This window comes from Arctopsyche grandis, chromosome 12, assembly GCF_051622035.1.
Source record: "Arctopsyche grandis isolate Sample6627 chromosome 12, ASM5162203v2, whole genome shotgun sequence".
Lineage (NCBI taxonomy): Eukaryota > Metazoa > Arthropoda > Insecta > Trichoptera > Hydropsychidae > Arctopsyche > Arctopsyche grandis.
Window position 1 is genome coordinate 7,958,040 of NC_135366.1, and position 20,955 is coordinate 7,978,994.

At 31.5% G+C, this 20,955-nt stretch overlaps 3 protein-coding genes across 9 annotated transcripts in view; all 3 read right to left on the reverse strand.

The window, feature by feature from the left end:
• LOC143920231 (uncharacterized) overlaps nucleotides 1-20,955 on the reverse strand; it is a 433,558-nt gene that overhangs the window by 209,511 nt on the left and 203,092 nt on the right. The gene's annotated exons all lie outside the window — the stretch shown is intronic.
• Nucleotides 1-20,955, reverse strand: part of M7BP (Myosin-7a binding protein) — a 61,561-nt gene that overhangs the window by 20,228 nt on the left and 20,378 nt on the right. For 3 of the 7 annotated variants that reach the window (XM_077442959.1, XM_077442958.1, XM_077442957.1), the window contains exon 1: nucleotides 4,062-4,144. Coding sequence is in view for 2 of the 7 variants with exons in the window: in XM_077442953.1 (XP_077299079.1) it covers nucleotides 11,719-11,883; nucleotides 12,001-12,113; nucleotides 15,228-15,395 (446 nt within the window). In the remaining 5 variants the exon portion in view is untranslated. Of the gene's footprint in view, nucleotides 1-4,061; nucleotides 4,191-11,718; nucleotides 11,884-12,000; nucleotides 12,114-15,227; nucleotides 15,396-20,955 lie in introns of those variants that run through there. The other 4 variants (XM_077442953.1, XM_077442952.1, XM_077442954.1 and 1 more) reach the window with 3 other exon arrangements.
• LOC143920237 (uncharacterized) lies at nucleotides 18,567-20,050 on the reverse strand. Its single transcript, XM_077443021.1, has one exon. It carries the CDS (start codon nucleotides 19,814-19,816, stop codon nucleotides 19,571-19,573), a length of 246 nt encoding a protein of 81 aa, XP_077299147.1. The 5' UTR covers nucleotides 19,817-20,050; the 3' UTR covers nucleotides 18,567-19,570.

Here is a 20,955-nt window from a genome sequence, read left to right on the forward strand (position 1 = left end):
CTATCTACCATGTATAATATAAGAGAGCGGTGAGACAGGCCTTTAATGTTAACGCACAGAGCCGGCCAAAAGAAAAAATAAAGTAAAAAACTTAAGTACAAAAAATGTGGTATATAGCCAAGGACGTGATTTATGATACACATCAAGAAAAACCGATTACAATAATTAAATAAAAATAAATATAATATATTATCATATACAAATATAGTCAGTAGTATAGCTCGTTGTTTGCATAATGCTAACCACCGAGAGGTTCCCGGGTTCAAGCCCTGGGTTAACCTCGATTAAAGAGAATTTATTCGGAGTATTTCTGCAGTGCTGCTGGTCAGACTTGGATATTTTCGACCTTTCGATGCGGTGACGGTCACCGCATACGTGCATATGTCATATTTTTACTTTAGTTTATTTTACATACATATATGTATATAGGCTCGGTAGTTGCGTTTATGTTTAGCCCCGAGAGGTTACCGGGTTCGATCCCATGCTAATCTTCAATACTGCTGGTCACACTTGGATATTTGTGAATCGAAGTCGATCGTTTTCTATCAGAGTTTGCCAATTGATTTCTGATTTCATTGTTGAAACGGTATTAAATAAAATTGGCAAAACTATCCTAACTACTATTTTTCATCACTGTTTGCATGCAATTTTAAATTTGCAATCTATAAATTCATAAATGTACAAGTTTAATGCCATACGTGTCGCCGTAATGACATCATGGTAAAATATGCATTTTTATAAAAAAGAAATCTAAATTTAGCAGCAAATTTCACCTTTCAACTATGGCTCGAAATATTTGTAAATAAAAAAAGCTGAACGATATAATAATTTTGAAATTAAAAGATATTTAGTAGTCTTTATAGATAGAAAATTTCAATCAAAAACGTGTTATGATTACAGCCGACGAGAGGGGGGGTAGTCGGGGTAAAGTTCCAGGGCCCGGACTACTCAAGGGGTCCCGTGTCCGAAATCATACCTTTTATATCATACTTTCTTATTCAATTATTTTAAAAAATAGCAAACAATATAAACATAGGTATTTTTCTAATAGTTCTAATAGATTTTTCGCTTTTTTTCAAATATATCTATAAGATCTTTTATTTTTAGTTTGTCATAGGGCCTGAAATAGTTTTTACCAGGGCCCATGATTACTCGGCGGCCCTGGTTACGATTTCAAAAAATAAACTTTGATATTCAGATGTGTTTTGCTTAAAAATTAAAAAAAAAATCGAAGTTGGCTTGATATTATACGTATGTAGTTAAATCATTAAAACGTCCATAATCAAATTATCAAACAATATAATGGCGCAATCTAACAATTAATAAAATTCAAACAAGAGCACAGCGTCTAAGATTGATCGCTGTAATTATTGAGCGATAAAGTTTTAATCGGACGAATTAGATAACAAGCAATAAACAATATATGAAGATAATCTAAAAAAAAAATCGAATGAATGATACTTTGAGTACTTACATACGTATATTATATAACGGTACTACACCAATATTGACATTCATTTGGATTACACTTATTACAAGGTAATTTTCAATGAGACAGACGCCACAGCGTGAGTCACACACTATGAACAAGATATCGTAAATTTCAAACGTTCGATGAAAAGCGACCTTGCGAGGTCGGACTGGAACAGGTTCTTCGCGCTTATTACACATTACACTTTGCTCGATCGTATCTTCTCAATATATATGTATGTACATATAATTAATAAATTTAAAAATAATTCACATTAAAATTAGAATAAAAAATCAAACTTTACAGCAAAAAGCGCGTCCGCTTGCCATTTATGTCATAGTCAGAAAAAAGGAGATCGAAGTTCATGAAATTTAAATACCCATTTTTTGGTTTATAAATGAACCATAAATATTTATGAATGTACGTATGACTTACGCATTACAATAAAACGAGTTTTAAAAAGGCTAAACGATTATCAAAAAAAAAAAAAAAATTGCCAATATCAAACTTTCTATTTTGAATGTTATCAACGTTAGTCCATTCATAATAATATTTAAATATTAAGCTTTCCTTATTCACATTTGAACTTTGAAGCACACGTGTAGCAATTTTTAGGATTCTCTTTCAGTAATGTTTCGATATATTTTGATGAAACTACATAAAGGAGAGTTTGTAAATATTTAAATCATTCAATTGCATGTCCAAAAATTTGGCAACAATATGGTAGGACGTTCTCAGTCACACTGTTTATTTTGTCATTTCAGGCATTGAACGTTTAATCAGTTGCTTTGTATTTACTTGGAAGCATTTCGCGCGTATCTCGAACTTCAGAATAAGGCCAAAATGATTCCACAACGACATTATTATCAATGTAAACTAGTTCTGCATATGTACGTTCAACGTCTAGTTTGCATATTGCCGTACAGTCTTGTGTACTAAAATCAATTATTTCATATAGACGTTCGATTTGATTGGAATTGCTCACGTGTCGAATTTATACTCCGTAATTGCTAGAATTTTTGGCGTTGGCTAAAATCGCACTTTCTCGGAACGAACGTGAGGCTGTGTTAATTATTACAAATCCTGAGTGTTTCTATTTTTTTTTATTTATATTATTTTACGTATTGCATCTCAGCGTAATAACAACCATGATATAGCTATCGAAACAAAACGTGTAGTTGTTAAAAATAATTTTCACGTTAACCTACATGTTCCGCTGTACATATATATATTCACATCATTATCTATTATTTCTTTGGTCGAGCGTCTATTCAATTAATTTCCCCAATCTATGCTTAATTTTAACGAGTTTATTGAATTCAAGTAATGTTACACATACAAAGATAATTAATAATTGCTTTAATTATACCAATGTTTCTATTGTACATATATATTGTTGATTAATTTTCATCACCACACAATCCGATATTTTTATGTGACATTGAAAATTTCGATAGTACTTAGTAACTATCGAGATTCATATAAAAAATTACATTAAATTGAAAAAAATATGTTGACACAAAAAATTTGAATAATAAATAAAAACATAATCTAGATTTGAGCAATGTAATGTTTAAATGTTACAATCATTAAGTAATTAACGTTAGTTCTAAAAAAAAAAATTAAAATGGAACAATCAAATTTGACGAATCACGATATCGTTTGTGTTTTTAGCATTAATTGAATTCTTTTAAGTATTACACACATACATACATATGTACGTATGTACGCATTTATAAAATATAATTGATGTTTTTAATTAAAAATATGATTACGAAAAGTTAAAAATATAAAAATTGAAGTAAGTAAAGGAAAAATCGTTCAGAAAATATTGTTAATAAATCATCTTTTACGCTGGCCAATAAACATTCCGTAAAATTACTCACCAGGCAAAAAGTTTTACACAGTTTTAATCTCAAAAAAAAAAATTACTCATCTAATTAAATAGTTTTATCATACTCGAAGATAATAATTTACAACACACACGTTTAAAATTTAAACGGAATTCTACACCAAAAACAATAAGATATATCCAACATTATATATAATACATGTACGAAACGATAAGCCAACAATTGCAATCAGTATTGATAACATGCAAACATTGTAAAAGCGAACTATTTATTTTGCCTAGCCTTTAAGAAAACTTTCAAATAAAAACACCATTAAAAGCAATGGTTTTTCCAAGTACAAAAAAAAAGTAATTATATCAAAACCGATAAATCTGATTCGCATTAGTTTAACAATGTGCGGGACTTATCGAGCGCACACAAGAATTATTAAGATAAGAAAAACGCACTGAAAAACTCACACACACACACACACGCGCGCGCGCGCTATTACTATTCACGATTTTCCCTTTTTTTTTCACCGCTGAAACAACACGTCATACGTATTGAAGAAATTCGACAAATTGCACTTGACTGAACATATGTAGTTACACGTGAGAGCCTTGACCTTCACCCGTATAATGTGTTATCAAGTGTTTTGAAAACGACCGGGAAAAAAAACAACAGACTCGGTTTAAATTTAGAAAAAATAGCGAAACGTGTAATTTAGGATGCTGTCGATAGAATAAGATTATAAGCACGTTTGGATTAGTTGTTTATCGTTAAAAGTTGACCGGACACAACACGCTATATGTTCACATGGCGCGGCCGCCACAACAAGACTGAAGCGTATTTCACACACAGCCACTTCAACGTCAAAAACTTCCTGTAACGATTTTCCAAGACGGTTTCGTGTCCATTTCCATTATAATGGATGATTTTCGATCTTCGTCAACGCCATCAATAACGTTCGACTGATTGAACATTGGCAAAAAAATAAGTTTCAAGTGTCGCATGTATCGTGGATATCATGCGATCGACCACTTACGTGCATATGCATGTACTTAGTTCAATTGAAGTGGAAAATCTATATACATATAATATAAATTATACATTTTAAATAATTAAATTCTATATAGAATATAATATAAATTATTTACACGTACATACGTACACATTTATCAGAGTATTAAAATAAATGTATGTATAAATGGCGATAGTAAATTAAACGATTGACCGAGTTTCTATCAGTCGTTTCTGTTTAATGAAAAGTTCAATATTTGCATATTTGTCTGAATTGATTTCTACGTGCAAGTAAATGTACTATTTTATAATTTTAACGATGTTTTATAATGATGAAATTATTTTAATTTAATCTCATGAGAAGCCCTAACAATAAGCCTAATTAAGGTTTTACATATTGTGTACATTAGCGGCCAAAATTTTGTGTTCGTCTACCTTTTTTTCTGCTATTCATTATTTAATTCTTTGGAAATGTTCTATATGACATCCCTTGTTTTATTTTTATGTTATAATTTCACATAGGTATTTCGAGGGTATACTTGCATGACATATTAAGTCACTTTTTGGTAATTTTCATCTTAAAATGCCGAAGTGAACTTTTCTTTATGTTTTTTTTTTATTTTTTCAATGATTATTACTTTTTTTTGTAATTTGCCAGGAAGGTGCTCTGTGTTTAACTGTTAGGCCTTCCTAGTGTATACTATGTATCAATAAGATAAAATAAAATAACATGCGTTCGGCACGTATGTAATCAAAATAATTTTATAATGACATTAAAATATAAAGGCACTCAAAAAGAGACTGATAGTGTATATACATACATACATACATACGTATATACATATATAATTCAAAACCGTGATTTCTCTATTATTATTTTTTAAATAAAATTAAAAAATAAATAAAATGGAATATTATCAGAATTTCTTAAATTTTTATATTATTGTCAATCTATTTTTGTCAGTATTTATATTAAATTGTCTTTTTTGTATTAAATGATCAGTATTTAAAAATTAGTCAGAAATGTTAAATGGTTAGTTTTATTTTAACAAATGGCCATAAATATTATTTTTTGATTGGTATCAAGACTAGATTGGTACGATCTTGATAGAAAATTTCTTCCAACAGTCATTGATTGCTATTTGTTCTGGCGAATGCACGTCAGATTTCCAATTTAATTTAATCTGTCCATTTTTTATTTATACTGACATTTAATAATATAGTAATGACCATTTCGTTAGTAAAATACTGTCCGAAAACTGATTTATATACCGAATGCGGAAATTGATTAAAATAGTGGCTATTTAATTTGTTGCTTATAATTATTAGGGTTATTCATATAAGAATTAAATTATTAAATTATGCTATAAAACAATAGATAACAATGTCATTGAGTGGGTCATTAATTTTAATATTGTAGATTCTGATGAACTTTATGTGGCATATGTAGATTAAAACAGATTTTTTTATACAAGAATTTTCTAGAAAAATACAATACCATTTAATCTCAACTTAAGTCTATAATCACCGTGGCAAATAAATAATGATATCTAAATAAACGATCTTTATTTTAAATTATTGGTATTTTGATTAAATATCAACCTATCGAAATTCGCACTTTTAATCCCTAAGAACACGGGGGAACGCCATTCCACCAACTTTTTTCCATGATATTTTGAATGTTTCAAAAGCAATTAGATAAAACAATATTCGTGCGTACATATTCACAATTCATATGTATATAATTGGTCAAAATGATAAAATACGGTGTCCCTATGAAGAGGATTTAATATGAATGGATTCGAAATCCGGCAACTTTTTTTCCCAAAAAAAAAACGCTGTGTGTGGATATATGTACATATAATAACATATAAGTAGGATTAAAAATTAACGTAGATAAGACCAAAATAATATTCAATAGTTATTGCATTTCATTGGATGATAAAATAGCAGACGTAATAAATAATTATTTATATTTAGGTCAAATAATAAACTTGTCCGGTAGTAAAGACGAAGAGATAAAGAGACGTATGAAATTAGGATGGAGTGCATTTGGACGAATGAATGTTGTTTTTAAATAAAAAAAATGCCACTCTGATGAAGAATAAGACCTTCGATCAATGCGTTTTGGCAGTGATGATGTATGGATGTGAAACTTAGACATTGAACACCAAGAAGTATGGAACGCCGTATGTTCGGCATAACGAGGAAATACAGGAAGCGGAACAAGTGTGTGAGAAGTATGACAAGGGTAGTGGACACAGTGGATACAGTAAGAGATTGAAATGGCAATGGGCGGGCCACGTGACTAGAATAATGGACGGAGGGGGCAAAAGAAGTGCTAGAATAGTACCCAAGAGAATGCAAAACAGTAAAAGGAAGAGCGCAGGGAAAATGGTTAGATGAAATTAGGAAAATGTGTGGGTTGAGATGGATGAAAGTTGCGCAAAACGAAGACGGAAGCGCGTTGGAGAGGCCTTCATCCAGCAGTGGATGGTGAGCGGCTGTAGATAATGGTGATGATGAATAAAATATAATACCTACATCATTATATTCCACATTGCTAAATATTTTCATCGAATAGTTATATATGTAGTAATTGAATTGTAGAAAATTCACTCGTATATATTATTTATGTACTAGTGGTTTTACCCGGCTTCACTCGGTATTTGCAATATAAACCGCTTAAACATGGCTAATCTAATAGTAGACATATTATTAAATTTATTTAAATATTCATTTGTTACTTTATTACATTAAACGTCGCGGATTTTACGAACCAAAACTTACATGCATACAAAGCCTCTTTCGAAATTATATATTACTAGTGGTTTTGCCCGGCTTCGCTCGGTATTTGTAATATAATAAACCGCTTAAACATGACTTATCTAATAGTAAACATTTTATTAAATTTATTTGAATAGTTTTATTTAATATAAATTTATTTGAATGCTTATTTTTCTGTTTTATTAAATTGACTGTCACGAACAAACAAACATATATACTAAGTCTCTTTCGAAATTATATGTATACCAGAATCCGGTGGCCCCCCCCAGCACCTTCGCCCCTGGGGTGAAGGCGCCATCGCCCCCAAGAGGCTTCGCCCCCGGGGACTTCGAATCCTTTGAATCGAAAAAAATCGAATCATTTATTCGATGACGTCACGGATTTATGAACCAACAATAGATACAGATATACATATATACAAAGTCTCTTTCGAAATTATATATGATATAGATATTATATTTTATAGGCGTCGTCAATAACTGTCGGCTAAGATATTTTTAATTTTCCACTTGCACTCGTAAAATTTGCGTAAAAGTGAAGTTTACCATAACTGGAAAGACTGTCACGCCACTCGATAAAACAGCCTCCAGCTTAAGGAGTGGAAAGTAATTCGAGTGATCTTACGAAGACGAGCCGAGATCGAAAGCACGCATCCTCTTCGGCAATCTTGAGTAATGGCGATGTTGTTGTTTGAACATTCCGCGCGCTAAATTCAATTTTTACTCTCATGTACATATATACATATATCTGCATACAAAATATTTATTTTCTCGTGAAAGTATGTATGCGTACGAACTGTGTAATATGTAAATAATATACTATATGTACATACGTATATATGAATAAAGATGAGATTTTTTCTGAATCGCGCAATAAAAACGAAAAATTATAATTTTCACGAACGAACGGTTGCACCGAGCTCGGTCTCGCATCATCAGTCCAAATGTATCGTTTAATTTTTAATGTTAGAAAAAACGCTAGAACACAACATACAATTATGTATAACGGAAAAAATAACATAATTTCTCTCCGAGATCGACCAAAAATGTGCACCGTTACAGTGTATACATGCATGTGGAGTATGTAATATATTCGTATATAAAAATAATATTGTAATTGATTTCAAAAACATTACATGTATAAAATTGTACTGATAAACTTTTTCGTATACACTCTAATACAAAAGATATCAGACTTAGTGACAATATTTGAACTATTCTATTGAATAATACAGAGTTCATCGATAAAGTTTATCGTGTAATTTCTTGGCATATTTTAGGCAGTTATGTATGTATGTGCGTATAAAATGTGCTGCGCAAAATTGTTAGATAAAAAACGTTGAGATATTTGAACGATCACGATACGATCGACGGACTCTTGATCGATGGCGAAAAGGCTAAAAGCTAATATTTAAGCCATACAAAACAAAATAAATGTAAAAAAAAAAAAATACATGACGCATCATTTGCGGCAGATGAACCCAAGGCAATCTTCTACCTTGGGCTGTTGTTTGAAATCGTACTAAGAAAAGAAAAAGAATACATCCCCGACGAGCGTTTTTCTCAACTTCACACTGTGACTCATTGTTTATATTTAGAGTTCGATACAAAAATTGATGATTTGTTTGCGATTTTGACCGTTGATCCTTTCGGCAGTTGACGCTGAGAGTCAAACGAAATACATAGATCCGTTTTGTTTAATGAAAGACTGTAAGTCTAATTTCGCATGATTGGTGTCCGAGACACGAATTTGATTGATGTTGCTGGGTGATTAGTGTTGTGTGTGGAAACACCATGGGCCTCAACAATGGTGCGTTTATGGGGGACACGTCTGAGAACAATTGCATCACCCGTTACATCGAGAAGATGTGTTCGAAGCACCTGAGGCACCACCACAACTCTCAGCATTTGAATCAAGGTTCACAAGCAATCATAATAGCTTCATCTTTGGAATATTTCGCTAGCTTACGATTACAGTTTGCCGACATGAGTCAAGTAGACGGTTTTTTAATGCCGAAAAAAATATCACAAAAACCCCTAGTTATATGAAGGCGGTTGAATAAGCAAAAAAGGTGTAAGCTGTAGTGTGAGAATAAACAAAAAACAAAAAACCAGTGCTTAGTGATTCAAACTGAAAAAGTGCATTTGTGCAATTGAAAAGCGAAAGAAAATGTAAGAGGCAATTAATATAATATCAATTAAAAGCAAGTCTAATGACCCGGCAGTCATTTTATACGGTTCAAATAGAATTTAAACATTTTAAAGTCATCATAATTTTGCTGGAAATTGCGTATTACCAACTTCTAAAAATATGTCATTTGTGGAAATTTTTATAAAATAATTCAATATGAATGCGAAAAGGAAACGGCGTGCAAAAAATCAAAATAAACCATACAGGAGATGAAAGAAAACTGTCGAAAAGAAAACGAGCATTTTGGTAGAATAATAAAAAAAAAACGGTTATAGGACACATACCCCCCGGGCACATAGCCCCGGTCAAAAACCTCATGGATATTAGCCCCTCCCGTGCAAAAACCCCCTGAAAAATAGCCCCGTCATAGATAAAAATTATTTTAAATCATATAATATCGCTATTATGTGTGTGCATCTGCGATAACGCTCGCCTTACTATAATAGTCGTTTCGATTCGACATACATACGTACATCACAGCTAAAACAATGCCAACAAAACGTACGAATATAATAACAAAAGAAAAAAACTTCTATATATATATATATATATATATATATATATATACTGTTTGCTACCAATGTTTCCTCTAGGCAAATTAGTCTCTGAGCATTTATCACCATCTATTGAAAATTTATTTAATTAATTATTTTTTCTATTCTTGTTTTATATAGTTTACATGGGTATGAAATGAAATGAAATGGTTTGCGTTTTCCGGAATATGAAATGCCGGAAAACGCAAACATCGGAAGCTTTTCCTCTTGTTCCTGTTGTATCCTGCTCGCGCAAATTAAGTGAGTATGTACCGTTTACCATGCACCCTTTATTTTGATTTTTCGATTTAAGATCTTTCGATTTTCGATCTTTGCCTTCCGACTCATGCGTTTTCCGGCATTTCACATTCCGGCCCGTCACGGAGACCGAGTTTACATGTAGGTAGGTAGGTAGTTTTAATCATTTTTTTCATATTAAACAATTAAATATAAATATTAAATTAAATATATTTAAAAGGTATTTGAAAAAAAATCGACCGCGTGCGGATCAAACACAGGACCGACACAATTCTTTCAATTTTTTATTTTATTTAATAACTTAATATGTCAACACCCATGCAATGATATTTCATCGGGTACAACACTAGTTACTGATAAGCTCCAAGAAAAACATATAGTGATTTAAACGCACAGATTCTTGTCATAATTTGCAAATATCGCAATCGTAACACAATAGATTTTCTTTCTAACATTAAATTACAATTTCTTTTGGAGTTTTGTTTATTATAAATTATTATTATTGATAACTGATTTTTTATTATTGATCATTTATAAATAATCTGATATATTATTATTATCTGTATTCTTCTGACTGAAATTAGTATTGATACTGACTTTTTATTATAGATATTGTCAATTTTTATCCATGGCGGGGGTTATTCTTCAGGTTTTTTTTGTATGGGGGGGCTAATGTTCAGGGGGGTTTTGACCGGGGGTTTGCGTACAGGGGGTACATGTCCTGATATAAAAAAAAAAATGTTCACGCGCATGCCAAACTTGTGGATAAACTTACTGTAAGTTGAATTTCTAATACATATAGACAATCTGGCAATCGCTGAACATAAAGGTCCATGAAACCTTCTGAACATCCTGTCATCTGAAAAAGCAGTTGGCTTCATATTTCTTTCGGCGACACAGTGTACCACATTATTTACATGCTTAAGCAAGATTATTACATACATACATATTTACAAATACATATACATATATACAAATTATGAAAAAGTGAAATTGAAGCACATTTATAAATAACCGTAAATTTCCTTATTATCAACGGCCAAACAAAGTTTTAGCTTATCTTAGGAATTTTTGGTTTATAATTATTGAATTGTTCATTGAAAAATTGATTAAAAAGATTAATAAATAATAAATTTGATAAAAATAAATTAATCTTGATCTTAATTTGAAAAAAATTGGCAGATAATTAAAAACCTATACTTTTACACGCACAATAAAATATTATAAGTTTGTGAATGTAATTTTAATTCTTTGCTAAATTGAAAAAAAATTCAGAACAAACAATATAAAAATATATACACAGATGTCGCTGCAATTAACAATTTCTCAGAAGCACAATTATCAATAGGTATAATAAAAAAATGATAGATGGTATTATAAAAATTCGATTGCTAAAATGTAAACATAAATAAAAACACGGAAAAGTATTTTTAATACATACATTGTTTTGCAAAAGGATCTTACTCAGTCGAGTTACATTTTAATGACTTTGTTTCTATGTACATTTCCAACAATATACTGTTTCATTTTTAAAATTCGTGAAACTGCAGTGGTTTAGATAATAAATATTGAGTGAGTAGGATAATTTTTGCAGAATTATGTATTTTATAAAATATAATTAACTCACATTCAGGATGATGGTACATTTTAGTAACGGTAACTTCGTCCAAAGAACCTCCTGCTAATCTTTCAGAATAACTTTGTAAAAAGTTTCGGACTTGTCTTCCAAGTTCAATCTTTTCTTCTTCTGATTCAGTTTGTTTACTTGTTTTTGCGCCAACGGCGCGTGTGACTAAAAATGATTTAATTGCAATTAATTATCATAACGAAAAAATATACTGAAAGAAAAACACTCGATACTAATTTGGCGAGGTTAAGATAAAAAGTTCGTAATTTATATAAATGCAACCTTTGAAACGATTCAGATTGTCGTCCAACACCGGCCAATATCCAAAAGATAAAGTCTCCTTCAAGCTTCTCAGAAACGAATTACCACTATTCAATTCCTTCGTAAATATTAATCTGAAAAATATTCATGAAAATGTTATGAAAAATTGTCTAATAAAAAAATTAAACGCTCAAACAATTTGACTCAATAATTATGAATATAAAAAAATGTATGAAAGGCCTTGGGCTACAAGTCCATTTTGGTTAAAATACCGACGGTTAAATTGCACAAACTTTCCTTGCAAACATTAGCATGAAATTATGCTAGCCTCTTAATTTCGAAACCTAAAGTAACGACTAACGAGTCCTTGTATTTTATTTTATTTTAATTGTAAAGATGGAAACGCATCAATACCTCAAAACTACATTTGTTATTTATTTATATATAATTTTAGCTATTAGCTAATTTACAAAAAAAAAATAATAATTCAGAGACAATACGAATCACAAAGCTCCTGCTCGCACAGTTCTTTATCGAATGGCTCCTATTCCAAGAGCTATCCGACTTGTCAATGAAATCGTAGCTGCTGAGGCTGAATGTGATATTTTTCACCTCAGTGAACGTTGGTTATCGGAGATTATTTTTTTTGACCTATTCGTCTGGTTGCCTGCGCTCATCATTATTTTTACAATTGAATGAGATGTTTGATTGAAATTTTGATCATCTCTTTTCCATTTGGGCCTCGCAGGGATGTTTTGTTGTTGCGTTTGGTTCTTATACATTGGTGCTGGCTATAGGTGCAAGACATTTCCTACTTTGTATTTTATTATTTGATATTTTTACTTTATCTGCTATTATTATAATGCTATTGTTTTTTGTGATTATGTATAGATTAGTGATATGCCCAATGAAATATCGTTGCATCGGTCTTGGCATATTTAATTATTCAATAAAAAAATTAACTCCCAGCTGGGTCGACGAATGAAATTATACGAAGTTAAGACTTTTTGTCAATATATGTATGTTTATCAAGCGTTATCTACACACACACAGAATAGCGTCATTATATGTTTTTTTATTATTTAACTCAATCAATCTATGTACACTCGTCATTACAGATCGCTCCAATGCGAGACTAGTGTACTATACAGATCAAGAAACACATCAAATTATATATTAATACATAATTCGAAATTACATATACATACATGACATCTATGGTCAAACATAGCAAAGTGCATTGCAAACATCGTATAAAATACGATCAACAAATATGAATACAATAATACGAATTTTTATACAATAATCATCCACAGAGACATCTTTGGAGAGAAACCCGAAGAATCTTGAGATAGAGATTGAGATCATAATAACTCAAGATTTTGTGAGAGAAATGGGGAGGGAAAGCCAATTATGCAGGAATCGTTTCAATGAAAATCAGAAAAATTGGCAAACTCTGATAGGAAACGACCGACCTGGTCACAAACCAAGGTCTGGCCAACAGCAACCAGTGTGACTCGAACTCGTAACCACACTGACCACAGCAAGATATGCTAACCACTAGTCCATGCTGCTGGTTATATATATATATATATATATATATATATATATATATATATATATATATATATATATATATAATAATTATGCACGTGGTAGACACATTGATGTATAATACACTAGATGGGCCCAGACGTGTTATTTTGGTCGGAGATCTTGTCTTCACTAACTGAGGGGTGCTGGGGGTTTAACTACCGGGGAAGTTGGGTTTTTTTTCCTACGACGCAGCGGTACCTACATACCTACCTACTAAGAGAAACTGTGCATGCGCCAAAAGGGAGACAAGTATAACACGTGAGGGCGGATCTAGTATATTCTAGATCTATGGATAGACATCATCATTTGTTGGTTGTACCTCCTGCTAGTAGTTATTTTTCGAATGGCTCCTATTCCAAGAGCTATTCGACTTATGAAATCGTTGCTGAAATCGTAATGAAATCGTTGCTGCTGAGTCTGAATGTGATATTTTCCACCTTATTGAGCGTAAATTGTCGGATATTATTCTAACTTATTTGTCTGGTAGTCTGCGCTCATCATTGATTGTGATTTATGAGTGGAATTTTGATTTACTCTCTTCCATTTGGGCCTCACAGAGATGTTTTGTATTTGCAGTTGGTTCTCATTTATTGGAACTGGCTGTAGGTGCAAGACATTCCTTATGTTATATTTTATATTGGATATTTTTACGTTATCTGCTATTATTAATTACTATTGTTTTTTATGATTATGTATAAATATATTTTTGTCTGTGTATATATGTACGTACATATGCTTATATTTATTTTTCTTTCACTTTTTTCTTTTATAAGACATTCCCTACTTTGTCGTTTTTTTTATAATTTGTAATTATTATAATTATTATCCGCTATTATATTGATTATTATTTTTGTTTTTATTTTATTTTATTTTTATTTTTATTTTACATATATACCAGGAAGGCCTTACAGGTAAATCCCAATGCGCCTTCCTGGCCAATTACAAATACAAATACAGCATTTTTATTATAAGTCGTTGAATTGCGAGACACTGAAAAAACTCGCAAATTAACGAGACATCTATGAATTGTACATAAATTTTTATTGTACATCAATCAAATTTTTCAAATAGTGGTGACATAGTAGGTAGGAAGGATTTTTAGCCAATTTTTTTTTCCGGGAACCGTTTCAACAATGAAATCAGAGAAAATTGGCAAACTCTGATAGAAAACGATCAACCTGGAGTCACAAATCCAGGTCTGACCAACAGCATACTCTGAAAAATTCATTTTCATTCAGGGATAGAACCCGGCACCTTCTTGACGGTAAGCAGAAGCTTAACGTCCGAGCTATGCTGCTGGCTATGATATTTTATGATTGTGTTAAATGTGTTCGTTTGTGTATACGTATATATGTTTTGTTTGTGTCATGTCTAATTTCATAAGTTATTATTTTGTTTCTTTTCTGTTATATTTTGACCATTGTGGCGCATTAGGAATTCCTGTAATGCTACAATGGTCCGAACTTTAAATAAATAAAGATATTTATAATGTAAAATGTATGTTTTGTCTGTGTATATACATACATATGTATATATTTTTCTCATATCTCTGTATTTTTCCGACCATTGTGGCGCATTAGGGACTCCTGTAATGTCACAATGGTCCAAGCCTCAACTTAAAAATAAAACAAAGGCGAGGAATTGTCCTTTACCTATCAGTGGTGCAAGCGTTGCACCTGAGTGGTTCTAAATTTCCAACAGAGCACTCAGAGCACGTGGGTAAAGTGCAAGACGAGCACGTGCATTGAGTAGTACTGCTACACCATGAGCACGATCCCAGATTCCCTTCACGCTGAAGATGTTCACTGCGTTTCACGCGTCTGAAAAATAAAGCAAAAAGTCTGAATAGCATTATCCAAATAAACAAACTTGTTATGACCACTTTCGAAATACGTATAGTTTTAATAGACGTTTCAATACGCATGCAATTGTTCGGTTCTAATCGTGTATGATGGTACGGATTGTATTATTTACGATCGATTTCACCAAAGGCTAATAATATAAACGTTTTATTGACCTGCGTACTAAACGTCGAATCCGCAACAGATAAAGTAAATTAATTACTCAGATTGGTCGCTGTCGGTAGCTGTGTGGGTATACATTTTAGATATGTACATATGTATGCATATAGATAATTTTCAATGTTTGATTTACAAAATTATTCCAATAATATTATGAGACTGTGCAAACAATTCGGTCGAAGAGTTTCATGATAATAATTTTATTTGTAAATACTATTATTTTCTACGATATAAAATGCATGACGTTTCATTTAAAATATGTTTATTCCCTGATAATATAATAATGTGTCAAATTTTATTCAAGGATAAACGTTGAATTTATCTACGAGAAAAGAGAATTAAAAATATTAAAATATCTTATCATACTCCGAAAGCTAATGGTTTTTTTTATTTGATTTGAACATTAAACCTATGCATATTTTGATAACCTTGACCGTTGACAATTATTATCGAATTAATTATAAACAAAACAATATAAAAAATGATGAGGTGTGCATAATATTGTTTACATTTGTACATACATATATAAACCTATGTGACCATCATCATCATCATTCACAGCCATTCCCCATCACTACTGGATGAAGGTCTCTCCAACATGCTTAAACTCTTTTCTGTTTTGTCCAGTTTTCATCCATCTCATCCCACACATTTTTCTGATTTCATGCACTCATCTCCCTGCAGCCTTCTCTGCACCCTTTTACTGTCTCTCGGGTACCATGTGAGCACTTCTTTCATCGTCCATTATTCTAGCTACGTGACCCACTCATTGCCATTTTGATATCTTTACTCTTACCATTACATGGACCACATGTGAGTATTTTAAATTCGGTTGAAGTAATTTTTTTACAATTCCCAGAAGAGTGAAAAGTTTCAAAAGGCTTTCCAGTGTTATCTCCGATAGTAATTTTAATTGTTTATTATATAAATATGTACATATTTATTGACTTTATTGAAGAAAATTTATTATTTTACTTTAATATTAACTTTAAATTAAAATGACGTTCATCATACACATTGAACGTATGTATGTACATTTTTTTGTTTGGTATATAATAAACAATAATACATATATTTAATAATAGAAATTACTAATAGAAAAACACAAAGTAAATATTTGTTGCGCAATTATTTGTTAAAAATGACCCCTCAATGTTTCCAACAGATAAGCCGTTTTAAAAACAATAAGATTACTGGGTTTAGTTATTGGACTTCATTCTAAATTAAATATATACATAGATTACCTAAACACAATCTGCTTTAGGTCATCGACTTTAATTAATATTATGTATAAGATGTATTATGAGCATTCATAAGAATTGTAAATAGGTTTTTGAGCACTTTTTCCTATTACGCTGTACATATTAACATTATAATAATATAATACTATGATTACTAACACTATTTTACAAATTATAAAATTGTAAAATAGAAAATGATCAGTAGATCAGTAGCTATAAAAATAGATATAAGATGTATCGTGAACATAATTTAGTAATAATAAAAAGCATTTAAAAATCAAAAAATCAAATCAAATTAAATATAAGTAAAAATTTATGCTTACTTATTTAAAAAACTTAAAAAGTTATTTAAAAAACATGCGTTTATTATTATACATATAATTCTACACCTGTTTCTCTAATTGATTCCGAGATAAGCTATTTAACCAGATTTATATAATTACTTTTTCGTGATAAATTTAAATGTTTGCTCCGTTTCTTTTTTTTTACATTCATACATATGTATGTACGTATAAATAATCAAATTTTGAATAAACCTTAGCATCTGTTTCGACGATTGCCCGAAGGCACGAAAGTAACTCTATTTAGAATGTATTTTGAGCATCCCATGTATAGGTATATGTATAATTGAATAATGCTGGCAAATTGTGAGCATGTTTCTAAATAGCGCGTTTCAAACTGAATACATTTAATTTGCGATCCAACAATTAATTCACTTGAAATGCTGATAATGCAAAAAGGCGATTTATTGATTTTTGCTAGATTAAATTGTACGTTATATGTACATATATACCTGTAAAATCTTATGCAACTCGATGGCCTATTTGGTCGTACGTAGTTGAATGGTGTTCATTACTTTGCGCAATTCGTGTTTCCTAACAGTTCGTAACGAAATTCCAGCTCAATGGGTATATTTTGCTGCATTGTGCGCTCACTGACCAAGAAGCTGTTTCGATTTAATTAAGTTTTACGTCACCAAATAAGTTGATTAAGTATCATTCGAATTGCAGATGTCTTGAGAAAAGAAAACGCTTTCGAGATCGTCAATTTCTGGCAAGCGTCCATCTGGCGAGTCTCAAATTGTCATTTTCAAAACACGAGAATCAAAAATAATTACTTACCATTTGAAATAGGAAGTTTGAAGTTATTAATTGAGGATATTATGGTACATATACATAGAGATTGCATCTTTTATATGTTGCAATAGAACTGGAAAGGTCGGATTACGATTGTATACCGGTTTGAATACACATTTGTGAAGTAGAAATTATTTCCCTTTTCTATATCAAATCCTATAATCGAAATTATTAAAAATTATATATTTGATTTTAAAAATTAAAGCATCATAAAATTTGGACCCCAACGATTCATTCACCCAACTATATTGATGCTTTTAATATCGAACAATTTACTTTATTTTCATATATGTCAAGTAAGAGGTTAAAATTTAATTTTAATTTAAATTAAATTTGGAATCTATCGCAACACTAATGATGTCTTAACTCATGAAAAATGTTTGAAAACTACATACTTATTTATAACAATTTTGCCATAGTCACACTACAGATTAACACCGCCATACACGTGTTTGTTATTTATTTATTTATTGAACTTGAGATTATTTTAAAAACAAAATATGATATTTTTTCAACCACTTAAATAATCCAGATAAATTTAAATCAATACCATATTTTTCGAATAAAAGTCAAATAAACATTAGTATAGATCTTCATATTTAATGACAAGTTCATATTCACTTATCAGGTATTATAATATTCAAACTGTGTAGCATTTCAATTTTTTAATCATATATGAATCGAATGTATTTACACATGAATTCATGTATACAAGACAGTATACATACGTAGTTTAACGAAAATATTCAAATTAAAGATATAATTCAAGAAAAAATCGATTCATAATAAAAACGAATCTCACAAACGATATAAATACATACATACATATGTAATTGTAAATAGGTTTTTGAGCTCTTTTTCCTATTATGCTGTACATTAACATTAGAATAATATAGTACTATGATTACTAACCAAATTAAATTAAATTGTAAAATAGAAAATGATCAGTAGATCAGTAGCTATTAAAATAGATATAAGATGTATTGTGAACATAATTTCGTAATAATAAAAAGCATTTGAAAATCAAAAAAAAAAAATACATATGTACTTATGAATGTATATATGTATATGTATACACATATATGTATGTAATAATTTTAATGCTCATTTGCTTTGAGATCAAATTGTATGAATAATTTAAATATTATATTAAGAAATAAATATCAACAAAATATTACATGAATGTTGAATGCAAAATTATATATTTTTTATTGAACACATTGAAAGAAAATCGTTGAAAATTTAAACTATTATACAAATTATCAATAAACACATTTCGCATGTACATATGTACCATATTATCAGAACAATAAAATTCAATTACTTATTTTAAAATAAAAAAAAAAATTAAACGTTCATAATTGTATAAACATTTCATTTATTAACATTTAAATAATTTACACACACACACACACATATTTAAATAAGAAGTCTTTGGTTTCATATTCACAAACTACAAATCCTAATAAAGTCTAAGAATCGAATGATGCGAGCGAAAATAGTAACTCGGAAGAATCAATTCACCCCGACTACATTTTCCAACACTGCTTGCTTACATCGAATTTTCCACGTGAAAAGTCCCCAAACAAAAGAAAAATCAGTCTTCGTCTGCAAGCCAGACCGAGCCAGAGTTTCCAGACGCAATCCTCTCAACATACATCTCCATGGTCATGATCTTGAGCAAGATGACCTCGACGGTGCATATGGCGAACAGGACGACGAACACGGCCAAGTTGGAGCCGCCCTGGGAAGGGCCTCCGCCAGAGTAGGGGTACTCCGCGGGGGGCCACAGCTCCAGCGTGGTCTCCAGGGGCCCCAGCAGCCACAGCACGGGATTCTTCATCACCTCGGCATAATATAATAACGATGTGGGCAGGAAAACAATGCGAGCGTTCGATGGAGTCAGCTCAAGCTCGCCGTGGCCATGTAAATGCGGTGGACCGGATACCGAGAGTATGTATGTAAGTGCACGGCAATTATTGATTTCACTTTGGACAGGCACTGTTTTCGTTCGACGTGATCGAGTGTCGTGTTAGCGGCATGTCGCGTGTTGTCTGTTCGGCGATCGTTTGCCGAGTGAAGTGAGATGATTGCACATCGGCTCTTTTGGGTGCGTTCGTATTGCAACCGATGCACGGTCCGAGCGCTCGTCATTCATTTTGTACAATCGCACGTGGGTTCTTCGATGATATTTGTGACCTTGGGTCGAAAATGCGGTCAACCTTTCACAAATTTTTACGAAATGTGTATATATCAGCATATGCCGAATAGCCGAATTAACAATTCAAATCTGCAAACTTCACTCAATGCTATGTCGATGCTCGTTTATATTTCAAAATAGAGTTTATATGAATATTATCGATAAAATAATGTTAGTCGCATGTTTTGGATAATTAAAAGTCTTGCAGAATTAAATAAATCTAATATGTAATTTCTAAAGAGACTTTGTAAGGTTTAATGTATGTAACTATGTATGTATGTATGTATTTAATCGGCCTCCCTCACGGGCCCGAAAGTGAAACGCCCGAAAACGCAAATATCGGAAGGCAAAGATCGAAAATCGAAAGATCTTAAGTCGAAAGATAAAAAGGGTGCATGGTAAACGGTATATATTCACGTACATACTCACTTAATTTGCGCGAGCAGGATACAACAGGAACAAGAGGAACAGGCTTTTCCTCCCGTATTCTGCGCGCGCACATTCAACAAGGCTGTATGACAAAAAGAGAGATAATTTCACCGCATGCCACTCATATATATTATATATACATAGTACCGTTTACCATGCACCCTTTTTTTTGATCTTTCGACTTAAGATCTTTCGATTTTCGATCTTTGCCTTCCGATATTTGCGTTTTCGGGCGTTTCACTTTCGGGCCCGTGAGGTAGACCCGTATTTAATGTATGTACATATGTAAGGTTTGGTTGGGAGCATCGAAAACAAATCAAAGTTTCTATGACGACGATATCAATATCGTTGAA